The sequence below is a fragment of the Drosophila obscura genome, unplaced genomic scaffold (assembly GCF_018151105.1).
Source record: "Drosophila obscura isolate BZ-5 IFL unplaced genomic scaffold, ASM1815110v1 contig_73, whole genome shotgun sequence".
Taxonomy (NCBI): domain Eukaryota; kingdom Metazoa; phylum Arthropoda; class Insecta; order Diptera; family Drosophilidae; genus Drosophila; species Drosophila obscura.
In genome coordinates this window covers 8,650,260-8,672,372 of record NW_024542865.1, presented here as the reverse complement: position 1 = coordinate 8,672,372, position 22,113 = coordinate 8,650,260, and the positions used below count along the sequence as shown (strand labels likewise).

At 47.1% G+C, this 22,113-nt stretch overlaps 2 protein-coding genes across 3 annotated transcripts; one reads left to right on the top strand and one right to left on the bottom strand.

Moving 5' to 3' along the window:
* Positions 1–12,452: 12,452 nt before the first annotated feature.
* On the top strand, positions 12,453–14,065 carry LOC111082288 (lipoprotein lipase). The gene is given in 5 exon segments (XM_022378475.2): positions 12,453–12,670; positions 12,741–12,895; positions 12,988–13,394; positions 13,396–13,465; positions 13,566–14,065. Coding segments are annotated over 5 exon segments (1,275 nt in total). The 3' UTR covers positions 13,991–14,065.
* A 6,850-nt stretch (positions 14,066–20,915) lies between these two features.
* Positions 20,916–22,055, bottom strand: LOC111082301. Of its 2 annotated transcripts, XM_022378495.1 has the most exons (3): positions 21,966–22,055; positions 21,830–21,903; positions 20,916–21,404 (listed from the first exon to the last, which is right to left on the bottom strand). In XM_022378495.1, the coding sequence occupies exon 3, from the start codon at positions 21,393–21,395 to the stop codon at positions 20,991–20,993; it is 405 nt and encodes a 134-aa protein (XP_022234187.1). In that variant the 5' UTR covers positions 21,396–21,404; positions 21,830–21,903; positions 21,966–22,055; the 3' UTR covers positions 20,916–20,990. The 2 variants fall into 2 exon arrangements, with proteins under 2 accessions (XP_022234187.1, XP_022234186.1); XM_022378494.2 differs by having other exon boundaries at positions 21,830–22,032.
* Between the last annotated feature and the right edge of the window lie 58 nt (positions 22,056–22,113).

Here is a 22,113-nt window from a genome sequence, read left to right as displayed (position 1 = left end):
ACACATACACAGACAAACACACACAAAACCCTCTCGCAATTGTCGAGCCATGTGGTTTATGATTTTGGCCCTGGTCCACGCCCCCCATACGCCTCCACACTGTCTGCAGTGAAAAGATGCTTAGAATGGAGCTGGAACCCGTGGAGTGGGGTGGGGCAGGGCATTGGGTATCCACCCATCTCATCAACAGTAAGCGGCGAGCGGCGAGCGGCTCTTCCCGCGGCTTTTGTATCTAAATGCTCAAGGAAAATAAATCAAAACTCGGCAGGCCAAGCCCAAAGGGGTGGGGTGTGGGGTGTGGGGTGTGTGTAACATTATGTTATGGCCATGGACTAGTACTAGTCGCCAGTCGAGTTGTGTCTGCCACCAGAAGCTGCCTTTAATGTGGCAGCGAAAACTAAATTGATGAAGCGGCAAGACAGAGCTCCGCAGAGTGCAGCAGAACCCAAGAAATCTACAGGAACTATCAACAAATCTATTGAAATATACATATCTACTGCATATATAGACATCCCCGTTACACCTCTCTCTGCCCGCTCCCTTCCTTCACTTCCTTTTCCTTTTCCTGCCCTGCCCTTTGCTGCTGCCACAATTTGTCGCCTGGCTCGCGCTTTGATTTTGTTTGGTCAGAAAATCCGCTTGAGCAGCATTTAAGTCCAAAGCAAAGGCAATTTTCTCCCCCCACCACCACTCTTCCCTCACACTTTCCCCACCGCCCCGCCACTTTCTTCGCACATCTCTCTGTTAGTTAGTTAATTTTGCTTTAAGCTCATGTACGGTCAATGTTTGGCCAACACCTTGTAATATCCGTTTAAGCTGGCCCCGCTGCCTGACTGACTGACAGTTGGACAGGCGACACGGCCGAGGGGTGGCCACGGGGACAGGGCCAATTTAGCTACAGTTCATTTGAGTTGCCAGAGAGGGAGGGGGGGGGCTGGTGGCAGTGGCAGTGGCAGCAGCAGCAGCAGCAGCAGCAGTCAGTGCTCTAAACATGACTTATGACCAGTACGTGATGCAACATAAAAATGCCATTACATTGTGCGTGTTTCGTTGCTGTCTCGCTCTGTCTCTCTCCCCCCCCCTCCCATCACACACCACACCCCCCCATCCCATGCCTCTCTCTCTGTCTTTCTGTCCTGCTTCTGTGTGTGTGTGTGTGTGTGTGTCTCTCATTCACTCACTCTCGCATCGCGTACAACATGACGTATGAGTGTTGCACGTTTGCCTCAGCATACAGGCGACTGCCACTGACAGGAGACGCTCCACTCTCTCTCACTCTCTCCTCTCTCTTCTCTGTTTTTCTCAGAGCAATTTCTCATCTGTTGTCTACCTTCTACTTGTCTGTCCACCCCCCACCCCACCCCACCCCCGCTGAATGCTGAATGCTGAATGCCACGCATTGTTTGCTTTATTAGTGAAATTTAATGTGAAGTCTATTGGCCAGAAAGCAGCCCCAAGAAACGCAAACAGACAGACAGACAATCGAACGATTCTCTTCTGGCATTCACCATTTACAGCCCCTCCATAGCCCCCACCCCCCCCTCCGCCACCATATCATTCGGCATTTCATTAAAAAAGTTCTTCCTTTTTCCCCCCACCCCCTGCAACGTTTTCCGATTCCAAAAACTTCCCAGCATCGATAGGTGCAAATTACACAACAAAAAGTGGAGTGAAACACGGGAGGAGGAACACGGGGGGGGGGGGGCGCAGGATATTGGACATGGGAAAGGGATGGACCAATGGCTAGAAGAGCACAAAGTTTGCTTAGTTAGTGGCGGAGCCAGGGGAAGGCAAAGGCAAAGGCAAAAAGGAAAGAACCAACTTGTTTTTGCTGCTGATTCCGTCCCCCAGCAAAACGTTGCTTTTCGTTGTCTGGCACCTCGGAGGGGAGTTGAACGAGCAGTTCTGGCACAGGCCATGCGCGCTGCCTTTCGGATTGTTTTGGGAACTTTTGTGGCGCCCCTCGCTGTGGCGGCTACCTGCTGAAAACTTTGACGTTGCGGCAGAGTCAACGCTTAATGAGTTGCAATTGCTTGTTTAGAGTGGCCCAACGGTCCGCGCTACAGCCAGCACCACGCCACCCACCAACCAAAAGCTGGGTAAACTTTGCCTACGCAAAACTTTGTTAAGTGCTTAAAGACACACACACACATAGACACAGAAATAGTGACAGCAGAAGAGAGAGGGGGAGAGACAGGCACTTTTTGGGCGCTGATTCAGTTGAGAGTGGGGTGGTGGGATGGGGTGCAGGGTTACGCAGCATTTAGAATTTGGTTTATGCAGCTAATTTGTTGCTGTGCGAATGGCTCACCGCCCACCGCCCACCACCCCCACGGCCCAACTAAATAGCCAATAAATCATGCAGCCAATCAATCAATCACAGCCGCAGTCATGGCTGCCATTCAAATGCAGATCCAGAGACATTCCCTCACTCACACACACACACACAAAGTCAGCCTCTGGCTCGGATACAAATGCATGGGGAAAGAGTGACGGAGAGAGAGAGAGAGCAGAAAGAGAGAGAGTAGAGAGTAGCGTCGAGTCCTTTTTTAAATGCCTGTCAATGGCGTTTGACGATATAATGGGGCAAACAGCAGCAGCAGCAGCAGCAGCAGCATCAACGTGGGGCACAGTGGCACATGCATTGTGTTGGCTTCTGACAACGGGGAATGAATGAATGGCAGCTAATTGCTCGCTTGTCGACGCACGCAAAGAGACAGAGAGAGAGAGAGAGAGAGAGAGAGCGAACGACACAAAAAAAACAACAGACGAGAGATAGGAGACGCAGGCCTAGAAGTATGCAACAGTTTTGACCATGATTGGATAAGCCACTCCCACACCCACACCCACTAGCACTCCCACACTTACACCCACTTGCACTCCCACACCCACTTGCACTCCCGCTCTACCACACAATGTGGCAAAGAAAGTGAGTGAAGTGTGGCTGGAAAAGCAAAGAAAAACGTTTTAGAAATTAACAAGAACGAAGACAGACACAAAGACAGCGACAACTGCCAAATGATTTGCCTCATGCCTTATCCATGCATTATCCATGAGATGCAAGTGATGGCATTATTCAATACAATTTTTATAGATTTATCTTTCGTTTTTGATTGCTTGGCTCAAAGCTAAAAACTCAAAACTCAAAGCTGCATAAATGGGTAAAGAACCTTTGGCAATTTGTCAATTGGATACCTTGCAAAATCAGGGATTAGCCAGACAAAATCAGGACACAGTCGGCTTGGTACGGCCTGCCACGGCCAGCCACATGGAAGCCCCAATAAAGCCTCCCAATTTCAAGGCAATTTCCAATGGTAGAAACCCAAAATGCTGCTGCATTCTGTTGCTGCTCTTTTGGGGTTCAATCTGCAAAGTTCGAAATTGGATACACACGCAGAGAGACGCACACAGATGTATGCAGAGATACACAGATACACAGATACTTTGTTGGGCGGCAGCATGTGGCAGGCAGCTTGTGAGGTTTTAAGCCAGCGGCACTTGGCCGGTTCAGTGCGATGCGACCGTAAAATTACAGCCAATTAAAATAATTCCTGCAACTAAGCAATGCAAATTGTATCAAATTACCAATTAATGTGTTGGCCATCCCCCTCTGGCGGGGGGATTCTCTGCTGCCTAATGCCTAATGCTCAATGCCTAATGCCTAATGCCTCCTGCTGTTGGCTGTTGGCTGTTGGCTGGGGCCACAGCCTTTCACAGGCGCCAAAAACTGACAAATTAAATGCCAAAAACATCAAAAGGCAAAACAGCATGTTTCTTGCACGTACATATATGTAGGCGTCAATGTCTGCGTGTCTGTGTGATTTATAAGCCTTATTATTAGGGACTACATAGAGAGGCCAATTGTGTCTGTCGACTGAGATGGCGGCCCCTTTGTCTGCCTCTCGAAGCTCTGTGTGTCTGGAGGGCTCATTTAAGTGATTTCAAGTGCCATTACATATTAATAGAATACACATCCTCGTACAAGTATATACATACCTGCGTGCATATGTATCTATATCTATGTATCTATGACCTATGAGCTGTGATACATATTCAGGCTTCAATGTACATTCATTTTGGGTACTTACAATGCAAAATAAATGCCGAAAGAATTATTGCCTTTAAGAGAACAATATTTGGATTAAAATTGAAAGACTGTCGAATTTAAGATAGAATTTCCATGCCAAAGCGCATCAATAAAAATCACTCAATATGGTTATAATTTAGGCATACAAAATTTAAAAGCAAATCCCCACTGAGCATCCTCTTTTGCTTACTTAGAACATACCATCCACAGATCCATTGATCCATAGAATCCATTCCACAAACATGCCAAAGCCAAAGCCAAAGCCTAGATCCAAACACTTTTCTGCTGCTCTTCTGCTGGCACTAAGAAAGCTTTCTTTTGTTTTTCCTTGCAAAAGAAATCTGCATTTGACCCATTTTCCCCCACAAACTTTTTGTGTTTGTTGTTGTTGTTTTTCTCTGGTCTTGTTTGTTTGTCTGTTGTTTGTGTTGATTTTTCAAATCCGAAAATGCTGCCAAAAAGGTGAGCGAACAGAGCGAACGAGCAGCGGTATTAAAACTTACACACATGCTAAATATTTTGCCAAGCACTGTCCATCCATTTATCCCTTCCATTCTGTATCCCCATACCCAATACCCCTGTCCCTGCCCCCGCCCCTGCCCATGTCTCTTCTGGCTCTGTGTGTGTGCGTGTTTGCCTGGTTGTTTGCGTTGCTTGTTTGGTTGTTGGGTGTTTTGTGTTTTGTGTGTTGTGTGTTGTGTGTGTCGCGTGTGAAATGCTCGGCAAACAACTACTAAACTAACAATAAGGACCTGCAGTAATTTCTGGCGACGCCTTTTTCGTCATACCCAGTACTACAGAAGCCTCGCAGCGCTGAGAGTTGTCTGGGCACAGAGAGCACAGCGAGAAGTTATAGGAAATTTTACCTACAGATTTCTATGACTACTTTTGATTGGAACGCCCGACCAGTCTTCTTTCTGCATCTGGAAACCAGTGGGAAAACCTACTGAGACGAGACCCTTTTGGCATAACTCGCCGATTTCCTTCATCCAGGGTAGCCGCGGAGTCTGCTCTTTCCCTGCCATTCGCTAGCACTCGACTGCAAATTGCTTTGTTGCTCTGATGCTGTCCTCAGGCTGACTCCTGCTGCACACACACACACACACACACATACATACGTATAGTAGGTAAGGTGTGTGTCTGTATGGGTATGTGGATATGTGGATATGTGGATATGTGCTGTGGAAAATCCTTGCGTTAGCAGTAATCAGCACGTAGCGTTTAGTTCATTGTATGTGCGTGCTCATTCGCGTGCCGCTAGTGTGAATGATTGTATGTCGGTGTGTGTGTGTGTGTGTGTGAGTGTGTTACTCAATGTAAGTGCATATGTGTTGCTATGTGTATGTTTGTTTAAACAAAATCCCAAAGCAGAAGTTGCCTTCTACTTTTTTTTTTTCGGCTTTGCCCCTTTCTGGATCTATGCAACCAACTCTCGCTCGCTCTTTGTGCCCTATCGAAAGGGTATGGATGATGGTTGAATAATAGATACAATACATACATACACACTCGTACATAAACATATATTCTTAATTATCAGATTTATGCAATTTTCTATTTAAATTTGTGTTTATTGCTAGGCAAAAGTCTAAGCATAAAAGTTTTCTTGCCTAGCAACCGTAGCAGCACCTTATGTGCACTTTATACATATGTATAGTAGTGGACCCACATGGTGTAGGGTGTCCAGATCTTCGATATGTTTCCATTTCTGTGAGCTTTCTTGTTCTGCTGTGGCCTGAGGCAACGTTGAGCTACTTTTACATAAACACCAACTAGCGTCCAAATAACTTTTAAATGACGTTTGTTTGGGGGCGTGGTGGCGCACGCCTCTGCGTGTGAACTTTGCGGTTGCCCCCCCCCAGTTCTCCCCAGTTCTCTCGCCCTTTCTGCGCCCCTCTTTTGCAGTTCTTCTTCATTCGCACTTTATTTTAAACTTTATTTATGCGATAGAAAGCTGCAAATTTTTGTTTGCGTTTTTAGCGCGTTCTGCGACCCGCGAGTGAATTTACAATCCCACAGCAAATCCCCAGTACCCCCTCCCCACCCCTCCCCTCCCGCATTCACTTTTAGCTTGTGTAAGCGGCAGAAATACGGGGGGTTGGTTGGGTAGGCGTGGCAGGTTAGCCGCCCCCCCCCTCCACCCGCGTGTGTGTGTGTGTGTGTGTGTGTGTGGGCATTGTTAACTTTATACCATTGTAATCTATTTTTAAGCATGTTATGCAAGTGTTTGTGTATTTTTGTGCAAATTATTCGAGCTTAGCGCGTGAGCTGCTTACAAGCCCTGCTGCCCCGCGGTTCCCACCGTTGCCCTGCGCCCCTCCCCACGGCGATCGACTGCCGTTTGTCCGCCATGTTTGCTGTTGTTGTTGTTGTTAATTTTTTATTTGTATCTATGCACATTTGTGTGTGTGTTTGCCCGACAAGCGGATTTGTCGCTAAGCTGCCCCAGACTCTGCCACAAAATAATCTTTATGATGTAAGCAATCATAATGTTCCGCGCTGTACACATCATACACGCAGAGTGTTGTTGTTGTTGTTGTTGTTGTTGTTGCTGTTGTTGTGTTTATTTTTTTTGTTATTTAGTATATTCGAGGATATACGATATATTTTTCAATGCTTCGCGGCACACACTTTAAGAGCGCAACGGAAACGAAAACGGAAACGGAAGCTGAGACAAACTTCAATCAAGCACATAACGGGGCTGCCCCTGCCCCTGCCCCTGCCCCATGCATGGCCATGCCACGTGAAACGTGCGCATAAAAACGAATGCCAGCCGAAAAGTATGCAACACTTTCTTGCGTCAGCGTAAAAAACAAAACAAAAGGGTGGATAAGGATGGTTTGGGGTTGGGGTTGGGTGGGGTTCGGGGTTGGGTGGTAAAGGGATAAAGATAAAGGACATATACCCACACACACACACACACACACACACACATACAAAAAAAGCAAGAACAAAAACTGATTTAGCGTAATTTGTTGTTTTAGTTTTCCCGTTTTCCCTTGCCCTTGCCACTACACTGCGTGTGTGTGTGCGTGAAGGGGAACGAGCAGCGAACTAGAGAAGCGAGGAGAAGAGTCAAGTATCCACCAAGGCATCCGAGGCGTGGAAAATCGCAACAGCAGCGGCGGAGCAGCACAGCACGGCAGTCACGGGGCATGCAACAGGCGACAAAATTGGTCGAAAGCAAAGTAATTTTAAGCTGATTTAATGCGAGAGTTTTTGTGTGCGAGCCAAGCAGATCGATATGTGCGCATTTGTCGCCTGTGCCTGGGAGACAGAGAGACAGAGAGAGAGAGAGAGAGAGACTCTACACAGTACGAGTACGTAGTAGCATTGTGATTACCGTCCCCGCTATGTGTGTCTGCTATGTCGCTGTGTCTGTCTATCTGTCTCCCTGTCTCCCTGTCCTCGTGTGTGTGACAGTAACGTTGATGCTTACGGTGATAGAGAGCGAGAGAGAGAGAGAGGATATAGTGTGACTGCTGACTGGTGACTGCTGAATTGGTGACCCCGACGATACTTGTCCTCCGAAACCACTCCACAACAGGCACCATGGAGGCAGCAATTCAACAAACGCCAGCGACATGGCAACAACGGTAGTTTCAACAACAGCAACAACAACAACAACAACAACAACAACAACAATGTGAAGCAGTTGGGGAATGGAATGGAGCAACATGCTCACGTCGCTGGCGACGTGTCTCAAGTGTGTCCCCCATGCGAATATAACTGAATGGTGTGTCGTTCTTTCTCGTCTCGTTTTTTTTTTTTTTTTTACCTCTACCTCTCCCTCTTATTCACTCCGTCTCTCTTTTTGCTTTTCTGGCAAGTGTTTGTCTGTTGTAATTCACGAAATTGCCAGCAATCGATATAAACATCAACTCTCAATGCGTTTGTCTCCCTTTTTCTGCCTCGTCTGCCTTCTGCCACCCCACACTCTTGGCAGCATTGTTGCTGTTGTGTTGCTGTGTGTCAGAGCTGCCAATGCTGCCAATGCTGCCAATGATCCTGTTGACGTTTCGTTACTTTTACCAGGAGCACAAACAGAAGGCAGAAAGCGAAGCAAACGAGGTGAACGCGGCGTGGGGAGGGGGTGAACAAAAATTGTTTGCTTGGTTTAGTTTTATTTTTATTTTAGTGCCAGCGAAACTGACATTGATGATGATTATTGGGAGTAAATAGAATTGAAAATGCCACCCCCTATCCCTGTATCCCTGTATCCGTGTATCCGTTTGCCAAGGCCCAGTACACACGTGTGTGTGGGCTTCCCGGTCTCAAACTCAAACTCAGTCTCAGTCTCCATCCCCTTTCCCCTTCCCCATTGCTGTTCGCATAATGCGCGCAAATAAATTGCAAAATCAATTGAGCGGTAAAATAGTTTCCCTCAGAAACAACAGCAGCAGCAGAAGCAGCAGCCACAAATCGAAAGTCAATGCAGCAGCCACGCCCCCTTTATACGCCTTCTTGAAGCACTGACAATCGAAAGGAAATCGTATGGAATCGCAGTCAGTGCCGGAAGAGAGCCACGCCTGACATGTGAACCCTGAACTCCGCTCAATGCGGGGCGAACGTCTGCCTGGAGTGGATGAGTGGAGGAGTTGATGATTGGGCATCTCACTATGCAAAAGATATGCGTACGAGAGTATCTGGTAGATGCCAGCGATCATGGAGAGTCAACCAGAGTCAGACCAGAGTCAATCCTGCACGATTGCAAGTATCTGCGATTCATGGCATAAATCTCTGGCATACAATTATGAATTAATTATGAATCTTAAGCGAATCGTTGGAGGCGGCGGTGTTTTCCCACCACCCCCATTTATTATTCATGAATGATCAAAAGTTTTCCCTCGACAGATGGCGGTGGCAAGGGGGTGGGTGTGGGTTGGGCTCCTACTTTTCCTTTCCTTTTTATTTCATTTCCTTTACTTTCTTTTCATTTCCTCTCGCCGCACTTTGGGCTGCTCCTTTTCATTCTTTTGCTTGTCTTGGTTCGCTCTGTTCCCTCCCCCCCCATTCACTCCTTCAGAGAGTCTTGAGAGGCTGGCTGGCTGCCTGCCTGCCTGCGCGCCTTTTGTTCTGGCCATTTTCATCATGTGTCTCTCTATCATTAAGGCGAAAGTACGGCTTAATTGTTGCCACAGACAATGGGAGAAGGGAAAGGGATCCCCCTTCCAGCCACCCCATCGCTGATACCCCCTGGCTACACTCGTTTGCCTATTAAGCAGCATCATAATAATAATGTGTAGCAACAACAACAGCTGCTGGCAATAACTTTTGCATATGTGTAAGTATGTGTATCTATGTGTATGGTTATCTGTTTGTGGAGAGTGTCTGTGCATCTGTGCATCGGTGTTTGTGTGTTTGTGTACTGTTTGGGGACGCATTCAAAGCAATTTCCACAATTTTCGTATTGTTTACTTAATTAATTCTGCACAAAGATTTCCATTTGTGTGAGTGCGTGTGTGAGGGTGGTGTTGGCTATGTACATACACATGTATACGTTTTGTGGGGGTTTTGTCTGCGGCCTCGCAGATGTTCTGCGGTTATTACAGCAAAACCCACAAGAACCCATTCCACCGATACACCACACCACACCGCTCCACCACACCGATACACCCATATTCGCGTAGACAAAAAGGTCTTAATGAGTTTATAACATTTAATGAATCCGCAGCAGCAGCAGCAGCAGCAGCAGTAGCGGCGTATGCGTTATGCACTCTCAATTGTCACACAAAATGGCTTAAAAGTGGCCGCCTTCCGCCTTTAAATATGCAACAAGTTTTGGTTGCTGCCCAATAATTTATAACATTTATAGACGCTATAGCTCTGTGCTAAGCTCAGTCGGAATGAGACATTTACTCGTGACTAAATCGCTCTTGGATCACTCATATACCCCAATTAAGAAGACCTAGGGCCTGGTCGCTAGTGATTCTGGTATTTTCAATATAAAATCCTAGATATTGATCGACTTTGCGATTATTCGGCAAACAGTTTACAGCGCTTTTGGCATCTGATTTAACTGCAACGAAACTGCGAGCGCAGATGAGTTCTTTCTTGCAGCATAAACGTATTCAATTCTGGAATATTGATAGCCTGAAACGATAATCCCGCCAATCACAATCGTATCGATGTATGTATGTATGTATGTATGTATGTATGTATGTAAGATATTATTTAGGTATAGTTTTATTGATATTAAATCGCGTTGCACAGGTCATGTTAAGAATAATTGGGTTGGGCTTTCTGTAGCTGCTTCGATTATCTTCTTACTACTCTCCTTCTGCTGATCTTCATCTCTGCTGTGTTCTTCCTCTGCCTTTGCTGCTTATCTGCTCTTGCTTCTCGTTCTGCTGTTACTGCTGTTCATCTAATGTTACTGCTGCTCTGCTGTTACTGCTGCTCTGCTGTTACTGCTGCTCTGCTGTTACTGCTGTTACTGCTGTTAACCAATGCTCCTTCAGTGGGCCGACTCGCTCACTCCCTGTTATATTTATATATTTTAATTTTAAATGAAATTTCAAAGCAAAGTTCAACTCTTCATTCATTTCGCATTCGCTTTACTATTTCCCCGCCACTTTGAGTTAAATTCCAATCGGAATATCTATCTATACCCCCTCTCTCCATCACTCTATCTCTCTCTTTCTCTGCCGCTGTCTCTTTCTGGGTCTCGATTGATATCGGAATTCTTGCCGAACATAAAGTTGACATTGGGGCCAGGCCAAAGGCAAGAAACACCGAAATAGACAGATAGAGACGAGCAGATACTCGTACAGGTGTTGCACACACACACACACACACGCACACAAAGATACAGATACACAGATAGATATGCAAATTGATGGACTGCCAAAACACAGAAGATCGAAGACAGGCAGACAGAAAGAAGATCGGAGTGGAGTGGAGTGGAGTGGAGTGGGGAGTTGAGGGGCTGAGGCTGGGACTTCTGTTTCGCTGATTAAAAAAATATGAAACGAAATTCATTTGGCACTTTACTTAGCCATCATTAGCGTAAGCCACGCTCTTTCTACTCTTTCTTCATTTCTCCACTCTTTGTCTGCCTTTTCAACACATTTTTTGGTTAGAAAGCTTTGCTCTGGAGCAACAGAGACAAGCCACGAGCGAGAAAGAGCGGCGGAGCGGAGGGTGATATACAAAAATAATAGATGATTTTATGGTTTATCTGCTGTAAGCTGAACATCTTTATGGGCGCCACATAAAAAAGCGTTTTGGGTCAAAGTTTGTAAATTATTTGATTTGGTTTGTGCACTGTGAGAATCTCCACGGGTATGATAATTATTTAACAGGTGTTGAAATTTTTGTTACTATTTCTTAGAATCTTTTGGAGCTGCTTAAAACTTACGGAAATATTTTTATTTATTAATTATTTATTAAATTCCAATTTGTATACAAAAATATCTTCAATGATTTTGTTTTTCTCACAGTGCATTATGAAAGCGCCTGACAAAAACGCCCAGCATAGTTTATGGTTCCACTAGTAAGAATAAACGAGTATAAAAAATATATATTATACGATCGAGCCACGGGCATGGGAATGAATGGTGTCCCCCTGTAGTGAGTTGGGGCGTTTTTATTATTATCGATTTCTGTTGATGGAGTTTGCCCAGCTGTAAACAATCAACAGATAAACTAGAAACGAGAAACACAGCAATACTCGCAGCCACACAGAACTCGAAACTGAAACCGAAACAGCCGAACAGCCGAACAGCCATGAGCTACCGTTTTGCTTCTATGTCAAGATCAGTGGAGTACGGTAGAGTGGCGTGGAGTGGCGGGAATGGAGATGCTAACGATGGCTCTGTGGACCCGAGAGACCGACAGAACCGAAAGAAATCGAAATCGAACTCCAAAGTCGAATTCGAAGAGTTGTTACAGGCTTTGTGCTGCTGCTGCCCTTGCCGGCGGGGTGCGGCTACCAGCGAAGAGAATATGTTTTAGAGATTGCTGCTGCGCTTTCAGCCTCCCACCATCGCGATCTGTTAGGGTATCTGTGGCGTCGACCCACAGCATAGATCTCGGCATCTTTCTTGTTGTACTTTCACTTGTGCAAACACACACAAGAAGCGAGCCAAGAACGAAGCTGCCACAGAGGGTCATCAGCATCATTTGCTGGGATGGGATGGGATGATCATCATCATCATCATCATAATCACCTGCTGCTGCTGCTGCTGCTGGTGCTGCTGCGGCTGGCTGTTGGCTGTTGGCTGCTGGGTTACAAGCGGCTCGGTGTCTTCAGTAGCCAGCCAAGTGGCAAGCCAGGCGGTCTCTCTCCTCTCTCACTCTCTCTCTCGGCTTAGAAAATTCTTCTGCGGTCTGTGGCCTTCGTGTGTCTTGTGTGTTTGTATTCTGCATGCCTGGCAGTCACGTGTCCCGGCGGCAGACCTTGCCCGGTGCTCTGGTGCTGCTCATTGCCGGGCTGCTGCTCCTCGGCGATGGCACTGCCGTGCAGGGCTTCCACCGCCATAGCATCATGATGAAGACCTTTCGCTATCTGCAAGAGACAATGCTGAGGAACAGCCTGGAGCGGGCCCATCTCAATCACGGCATTGTCTTTGAGTGCCGCACCATGTAAGTCGCAGTGGCCCAGCCCAGCCCAGCCCTCGCTTGGAAACAGATTGATGATTGATTTCCCCCGCAGCTCGGACAGGGACTTTGGCAACGAGGTGCACTTCCTGCTGCAGCTGGGAGATCTGCGGGGATTCCGACAGCTGGATGCCAACAAGAAGTTGGCCCTCTTCCTGCATGGCTGGAACGACAAGGGCAGCAAGGACTGGGTGCAGGAGCTGTTGCTGAGTAAGGCCACTTGGGGGTGTTTCCTCTATCTTTTTGGGACTCTACTGCTCACTCTTCTTCTCTTTCTGCTGCCCATCCCATCCCCGCCACAGCATGGACTCTTTTCGATGCCAGCTACAACGTGTGCGTCGTGGACTGGGGCAACTTGTCGCAGAACGACTACAAGAGCGCTTCCATGTCCATCTTCGATGTGGGCCTCACGGTGGCCGGAATCATCATGGCCCTGGAGGAGCTGCGTCCCAGCCAGTTCCATCGCCGCAACGTCACCCTGGCCGGCTACAGTCTGGGGGCCCATGCCGCCGGCTATGCCGGAGCGGTGCTCGGGGGCCAGGTGGAGCAGATCATCGGCCTGGATCCGGCCGGGCCGCTCTTCTCGCTGCCCGCCGAGGTATCGCCCAAGTACCGCCTGGACCCCAGCGATGCCCAGTTCGTTCAGGTGCTGCACACCTCCGGCGGCTCGCTGGGCACGAGCCTCAAGTGCGGCCACGCCGACTTCTATCCCGAACGGCGGACGGGCACCTCAGACCAACTGCAAGATGTTCGCCAATCTGCGCGACATGCAGAACACAAGTGAGTGGAGTGGGGATCCCTGCAACCAGAAACCTGCCACCTGCAACCTGCAACCAGAAACCAGCAACAATTGTTTATTCTTCGCATTTATTATTTTTAGATCCCATTGCCTGCAGCCATTCGGCGGCCGCCATCTTCTTCCGGCAGTCGATGGACCCGCAGTACCCGTTCGTGGGCTACGAGTGCGGCAGCTATCGGGAGTTCGCCGCCGGATATTGCGACCAGAACCGTCGTGCCCGCTTCGGCATCCACTCGCAGCGGAGGGCGCAGGGCAGCTTCTACTTCAAGACCTCCTCCCAGCAGCCCTATGTGCAGCGGCGCCAGAACGGTTGGCTGAGCGGCGTGGGTCGCCAGATAGACTCCGCCTCTGGCGCCGCCAGCCAGCCGGGCAAGGCCGGTGGCCGCCTGATGCTGCGCCTCTGGACGAGCGGTTGGCGGCGGGGCGCCGCCAGTCGCGACCGGGAGCGGAGTCGGGCGCGGAGTCGAGAGCGCAGCCGACAGCGAGATCTGTGCCGGTGGCCGTAGTTCCTAGCGTTTAATTTATGTTTTTTTTTGTTAGTGTTATGTTTTGCAGTCAAATATATTTCCAGCCGAAAAGTATGTAAAAGAGAGAGAGAGAGAGAGTCGCAGGGATGAAATGCACTCGAAGCAAAACGAAGGCGAGAGCCGATGCGGGAAGAGAGAGTCAACGAAGCTGGACCCGGGAAGAGAGAGTCAACGAAGCCAGACCAAACAGAGTATTCTCTTGAATCGTAACCAACGAAGAGAGAGAGAGAGTAGCCGAAGCAGCTCAGCGCAAAGCACAAACTCTCTTCAGCCGTAAGTCGCGGCTGTGCAAGCAAGACGCGACTATCGTCAAGTGGTTGCTGCACTCCCGCAAGCCATATGTGGAACGATCTTCGGAGATCGCTGCGCCACCTTACAAGGCGTCTGTTTGTCTGTCTGATCACACGAAGAGAGCATCTTGGCCCGCGCTCTCGTTCTCTTCTGCGATTATCCAATAAGAGAACGATCTCTGTGCGCTAGCCTTACAGGACTGACTGACTACCCTGCCCGCCTGCCTGCCCGCCTGGCTGCTTTCGTTTCTTACTGCCCCGCGCCCCCCCCGCTGCTGGCCCGTAAATATTTCCGTTCAATTTGGCAGGCTCCGAAATTTCCTTTCATTCTGAATTGCATGTTGGCCAAAACGAAACACTCAACCACATCCCACACTGCCACTACACATGGCCAAGTCGTTGACTTGCAACAACGAGTGGGTGGAATGGGTGTGGGGTGGGTGTGGGTTGGATACACGCAGAAGTCGGGGCTGCATTTAACAGTTAATCGTAAAACAAAAATGAGAAAAAGCGAAGCGAAGGAGCAATAACAGGACAGGAACAGCAGCAGCAGCGAGCAACGTGCAACGTGCAACGAGCAACAAGAAACGAAAAACAATAAACTGAAATTCAATTTTCGCATTGTAAAACATAATTTTCTACAAAACTTGACGTCAGCTTGGCCCGCTTTTTGCGCTAAAAGGTAGTTAATATTTTTGCAGTCCATTGCTGGCCAGAATCTCCCATCTACCACCCCCTCGCCCACCCTATGCGCAGGGTATGTGCAACTTTGAAGGTAAGGTCTCCTATTTATATTTCGTTTTTAATTTTGTTGAATGCCTCACCTTTTGTTTTGCTTTCTGTTTTTGTTTTTGTTTTTTGTGCGAGTATGCGAGCACCGTGGCTCACCCTCTCTCTCTCTGCCCTGGCTTCAGTCTCCGCCATTTTCCGTTGTACATTCCACTCGAGTTGTTCTTGTTCTTGTTGCTCCTCCAGTTGCTGCTCCTCTGGCTGCACTGCTCCTCCTGTTCCTGCTGCTTCTGTTCCTGCTGCTCCTACTCCTCTGGCTGTTCCTGCTCCTCTGGCTTCCTCTGGCTCCCTCTTGTTCCTACTCCGGCTCTGCTTGTTGTTGCTCTGCCGGCTGCTTCCTGTTTTGTAGCTGTTTTTGAAATTTATGGCGCCGTCGTCGCTGCTGCCCCGTCGACTTCTCGCATGAGTTATGCGCTTTTTATTTCAGCTCCTGGCCACGTTAAGTGTTAAATTGTTTTATGCATGCATGTGCGGGACGCGGGTTGCGGGGCCGGGGCCGGGGCCGGGGCCGGGGTGTGCCCGCGATGGTGTCGGGGCCAAGCGGTGGCAAGAGGTGCACACACAGGGCCACTTCTAATAGGTGGTTCGGACTTGCCATTTAATTATGAAAGTTGATTCTCACAAAACATTTCAAGAGGCAGACAAAGAGCAGGAGCGAAGGGAGAGAGGAGTCCTGGAATGTGTAGCTCTCGAAATGAATTAAGGGAAAGAGATGTACACGTATGTACACATATGTATGTATGTATGTATATTTATGTTATTTTGATGGGTAGATAGGGCAATGGAAATGCAAGAGCTGTTTTTTTTTTTAAATTTATTTATTTAGGTTTTTATTTGCATTTTTTTGAGCACAGAAATAACACGATAAATGCTGCTTAAAGAGTCAACGGATTATTTATGTGCTATTAAACATAACTTAAAAACATAAATGATTTACTTTTTTAATTGAATTTAATTGGTTATTAATTTCACAGAATTAAAACTATTTATGCCATAAATATTCACGTACCACAGTGCAGGCATTTTTATGCACATTTTTTAACAATTTGCTGAAGAATCTTATTAATGAATTTTAATTAAAATTGAATGGTGCTTGCAACTGAATAAGCTAACAATTTTTAAAGTTTATTTTTGTATAAAGTTTTGTGGTAAATTCCATTGAAATTCGCCCTAAACCGTGACCCCCACCCCACCCACCCAACCTGACTGGTAATGGTAATGGCAATGTTTGTGTGTAATTTAGAATGTGTTTTTGGTGGTGCTTAATTTTCGGAACAAGTTGGCAGTCATCGGCTCGAGTGCAGACACGAATAGCAAACAAAGAGGAAAGCATAAAAAAGGCACTGAAAGCAAGGAAGGTGGGCAGGTGGGCAGGTGGGGTGGTGGGAGGACTGGGAGCAGGACTGCTGGTGGTGGAGCATAGAACAAGTAGTCATTTTTTCTACTGTTGACTCGAACCAACAAAGTGGCAAGCGTTAATGCGAAAATCATTCACACACACACACACACACTCACACTCAGTGGAAGAGAGGCAGAAGTTACAACGTAGCCAAAGAGAGAGAGAGAGGGAGAGCGTGAGCGAGGGGGGGGGCGATGGGAGCTTAAATCTAAAGCAAATTAACGTTTTAAACACCTCAAAAGTTTCGTGTTCTCAATGGCTCATTCCCTTCCTTCCTTCCTTCGCTCTCTCTCGCTCTGCGGCTGTCCCGCTCTTTCCTTCTGACTGTGCATATTCATTGCACCTGGCGTCGACGTCGTCCTGCTGCTGCTGCTGCTGCTGCTGCTGCTCCTACTCCTGCCGATCCTTGTGCAAAAGTTAAGTGTTTCTTTAGCTTAATAACGGAAACATTTTAGTTGCTGTTGGACGGGCAGGACCACGGGGCGGCTGAGCGATACGATAGACGCTTACACATAAACACATTCAAATGCTTCCGGCAATGTGTAATAGCTGTACAAGGACGAGCAGGTCCTGGGCTCCCAGCTCCCAGCTCCTAGCTCCTAGCTGCTAGCTCCGGACTCCTGCTCCTCTTGTCCTGGCTTCGAATGCCCTCCAGTGGCTGTAAATAACTCGCAGCAGGTGCCCCCGTCCGTACACCGTGCACCGTACACCGTGCACCGTGCCCCGTCTAAAGACGTCATCAATGTTGCCAGCAAGAAGGTGAAACACCACAGACAGACACAGAGGGCGAGAGAGTGTGTGTGTGTGTGTGTGTGTTGAGACAAACACTGGACTGGCGAAATGGAGCTGCAGCTTGCGGCAACGTTTTCTTTTGATTACACGCCGTGTGGTCTCCTCCATTGTTCACCCACACTCAGCCCCACTATCCCTACTGCCACCCACTGCCACCCACTGCCACCCACTGCCACTGTCTGTCCTGCCTGCCTGCGACTATCCTCCTCTTCCCCATAAGTGCAAATGAGCATGAAAGATGAAATATTAAGAGTCGTCTTGGACTTTGGTTTTTTGTCGGTCCGTGACTCCTTAGGGCTTCTCCGTCCTGCCTCCCTGCCACACTTCCCCTTCCCCTTCCTCACGCTGCAGTGCACTCATTTGGCCAAATGCAATTTTCGCTAAGAGCGCATATCCGCCAAAACAGACACAAAAAATGGCAACGGCCAGTGGCAGGCGGCAGGCAGCAGGCGGCAGGCAGCAGGCGGCAAAAACTTGGTCAAGTCAGCAAGTTACAGGCCAGCTACACTGCAAACAAAAAAGCAAGCGAAATATAGTTTTTGGGAAGTTTGTCAACATTTTTATAGCATAAAATCCAAGACCATCCAAGACCGTCAAATCTTGAGCAGCGCCCAAAAGTATGCACCGAGTTTCGTGCTCAGTGGAGTGTATCCGTGGCCCGTTCAACTCTTTTTTCTTTCGCTGGCTGGTCGTATCTCTTCTCTTGCTCTTTCTCTTGTGGCGCTGCATTCCCCAGTCGACCATCATGGGCCAGTGGCAACAACATTGCTGAGTGCAGCCCTCCTCCCTCTGTCACCTCTCTCTGTCTCTCCTCTGTGGCGTGCTGCAACATGGCCGGCGCTTGACAAAAGTTATGGGATATTCTCCCCCCCCCCCCCCTGCCGACCTTTCAGGACAGCATGATGTCCTGCTTGTAATTGCAGCATGTGTTGCTGCTGCCCCCTCCGCTACCCTGGCAAGATCTAAGGAGATGCAAGCGATAACCTGAGACGCAAGCACTTGATCGGCTTGGCATCTGACTCTCACAGTTGTCTATCCATCCTCTGTGGCATGCTGCTCTATGCTGCTGCTGGTCTCTCTCTCTCTCTGTCTCTCTCTTGTGACTGCGACACTAAAATATTGTGTTGCAGCCTTTGCCTGATTATCATTCTGCCATTCCAAAAGGCAGCAGTTTGCAGCCTGACCATTTGGACACCTGACCTTCCGCTGCTTCTCTCTTCGTCTCTCTTTATCTCTTTAGCTCTAGGCTTTGCTCTTGCTTTGTGCACTCGAGATGATTAAATTTCCGCGAGAGAGTAGAGAGAGAGGCACGGGGCGAGAGGGAGCTGCTAGGCAGCATTCAATTTCCAGTGCATACAATTTAGTTAATAACTTTTAAGCAAAGCGCCTCATAAACTCTCTGTCCGTTATTCTCTTCCCTGTCTCTCTCTCCCTCTCTCTTCTTTGGCTCTCTCTCTGACAGCACTCTTGGTGGGCTTTAACAAATGGCTAGCAATAAACTAAGCGCAGCAGATTAGGACTAGGTAGCCAGGGAAATGATTCTAAATGGAAGGAACGAAAGCACCCGCTTGGTGCTGGGGCATGCCGCAGACAATCCAATCCAAGTGACTGACTATCGATGAGTTTCGTTAACCGATAAACGAGCAAAGGGAAAACTGCTGAATTGCACTCGAAGAATTTCGACCATAATTAATTTAAGGTATGAGAAGAATGTCCTTCAAGTGACCATCTCTAAAACGCTTACATGCATTGCCATCTCCTTTCCATCTGCCCCATACGTATCTCTCTCTCTCTCTCTCTCTCTCTCTCTCTGCGTGTGTCCTGCCAGTTGATGTGTCCTGGCTCGGAGGATGCTTTTAACCAAACAACAACCGGGGATAACAGCAGCAGCAGCAGCAGCAGCAGCAACAAAAATGCTCCAACAACTTAAGCTTAGCAATGACAGTGGCGTGAAAGTGGCCAAAAGAGAGAGCGGCAAAAAGGGGTGTATGTGTGTGTTGGGCTACGAGGGAGGTGGGAGGGTGGGGAGGGGCGGCATATAGCGGATAAGCACAAAACCGGAGACAATGCGGAAAATTGTAAGACACTAAAATTGGCTAAAAGGACTCAACGGCCAAACGGGACACGGCAAGTAGTATGTTGATGCTGTGCCACCTCCACCCACCGCTCTCCACCACTGTGCTTGCAACACCTCCTTCTGCCACACAGCCGCACACAACTAAATCCTGCCCCCTGCTCCTTTCTTTGGGGGCTCTTTGAGGGAAGGAACTCATAAAAGTAAGCAACAAATTTCATTGTTTATAGCCAGGCTTCGGCTACATGTGTGTGTCTGTCTCTCTCTCTCTCTCTCTCCCTGTTTCTTCTCTTTCTCTTCACTCCTCTGCCACTGCCTCCGCCACTCCTTTTGTTTCCCTTTCTCCTGGTGTCTTTGTGTTTTGCAATTTGCTTGCCATAATGCCGGGCAATTTTGTGTTAGGCCGCCCCTGCCCTTTCGCCTGCTCCTGCCCCTGCCCCTGCCCCAGCTACTCGCGCAGCACTTACGCTTCTTCAGACCTCGACTTGTGCCTCCCATAAATAAAATTTAGTTTCACTTTCATCTGCCACTTTCACTTTCACTGGGCAAAACAGTTCTGGCAGCAAAGCGATGCTCCACTTCGGGCAAAAACTACTTTTGGGTATTTTTTATTGGGCGAATTTTGGCTGCTAATATTTTCAATGTTCTGCAAGCAAAAGGAACACACAAAAGGGAGTCTTCATTAAGGATCCACAAATGGCTGGGAATTTGTATCTAGTTCCGATGATGAGCCAGCCCGTTTGGAGATGATCCTTCAGTTCAAATCAGTTTCTGGCACCCTCGCAGCCAAGAGAATCCCCTCTCTCTCTTTCATTTTATTACAGCTCCTCTGGACTCCTTTCTGCTTTCCCCCCGCGTGGCTTAGCAAAGCGTGAAATTAAATTTGACTTGCTTCCAATATCATTTTCATTTTCATAGTTTTTCCCTACTGCAGGGAAGTGGCCGGAAAGGGGGTTTCCATTCTAATAATAATAAAACAAAACAAAAAACAGTGTGGCCAGCGAAACTACATACATACATACTCGTACATACAGACATACATATTTACATGCATAGTTTTTGGCAATTTTTTATGTTCCTGGAGTTTGGAAATTGTAAAGAAAAGGCAGCGTGCGGAAGCGTAACGAACATTTTTATCCATGGCCATGGATTTTTACTAGGCCCTAAAATTATATTTTCATTGTTATGTACCACCTCCCCCACCACCCAACGGACACGCCACCTTGCTTGCCCCCAAGCTGCCCTGCCACACGGCTCCCTCTAGTCTTCGTGCCACAAATCCTTCCGGTGGAAAGCGAAATGCCGCCCATTTGTGCTTTGTGCTGCGTGGCCAGCGCCGAGCGACTGAGCCCCGAGCTGCCGAGTGCCCATGTTTCGTGGGTCCTCCGATGCTCGGTCCTGTGGTGGATTTGCCGAGTGTGTGGTGTGTTTGCAGCGAGTGGAAGTGGGTGGAAGTGGGTGTGGGAAGCAACAGTTGGTCACTGGAAGGCCACCACTGGAAGTGAAGCATTGGCTAGTGGTTTGGGTGGGAGGAAAAAAAAGATTCTTGGGTGCCGACAATTTTTATTTGAACATAGAAACCCAAAATATGTATGTATGTGTGTATGTTTGTGTACATGGGATCATATGAAATTTTTACTGTTGCTGCGTGTTCGACTGCGACCCGGAATCAGAGTCTGTGCCCGATGAGTCCGAGTCCTTTGGAGCTTCCCAGTAGATGGAGCAGAGATGCTGGTGTGGAACCTTGACGATGCCCACAGGGAACTCCTTCTCGCTCCATGTATTGTAGAAGACAATCGCGCAGCAATGGCTCAGAATAAGTTCGCCTTTGGCCGTCAGCATTTCCAGTTTGCCAAAAATCCTCCCCTGGTCACCATTTTTACCGAGCAAAGCAAGCTCAATCATTTCGCCAAAAAATGGCAAAATATTCAAATAACCCAAGCCAAAGCTCTCGGCAACGACCTCAACATGTTCGGGGACGTTGGGAATAATTTCGTATAGGGGCGCATATAGCGGATTATTCTCATTTTGGACTGTCATTTTGTATAGCTGCAAGGCAATAAAAAGAATATAAAATATTTAATTATTAATTAATTATTATTTTATTATGTATATTATTATTATATTAATAATTAATAATTATGTAATTATTTTAATAATAATTAATAATTATAATAAAAATAAAATTAATAATTATTATTAATTATTATCTAATAATATATATTATTATTATTATATTAATAATTATATATATTTTATATATATTAATACTAATTAATAATTATAATAAAAAGTATATTAAGAATTATTATTAATGTTTCTTTTATTATATATTATTATTATATTAATAATTATATAGTACATATATTTAAATATATTAATAATTATAATAAAAATATTAATAATTATTATTAATTAATTATTATTTTATTAATAACTATTAATTATGGTTAGAGCTAGTAGAGTTTAATTACCTTTTTGTTTTAAGAGCTAAGCAAAAATGTACGCTGGATGCACACCGAAAGGTTCCTTCGCGTATGCGCCTGAACTGTTGGCATTTGTTTAGTGTTGGTAGTAAGCGAAAATGTAATAATTAAACACAATAGTAACCTTATTTTTGAGAGTTAAATTAAGCAACTATTTTGTGTATCTCCAATACACACACACTGAAACATTACTGACTGTGCCTGTCTGTTTTCAATGACAGCAACAGAAACTGTCATTCCACTAAGAATATGGCCTGGCATGATTTTCAATA

Bases quoted from the DNA above. Each gene is read 5' to 3' on its own strand.
- LOC111082301 (XM_022378495.1), bottom strand. From the start codon at position 21,395: ATGACAGTCCAAAATGAGAATAATCCGCTATATGCGCCCCTATACGAA.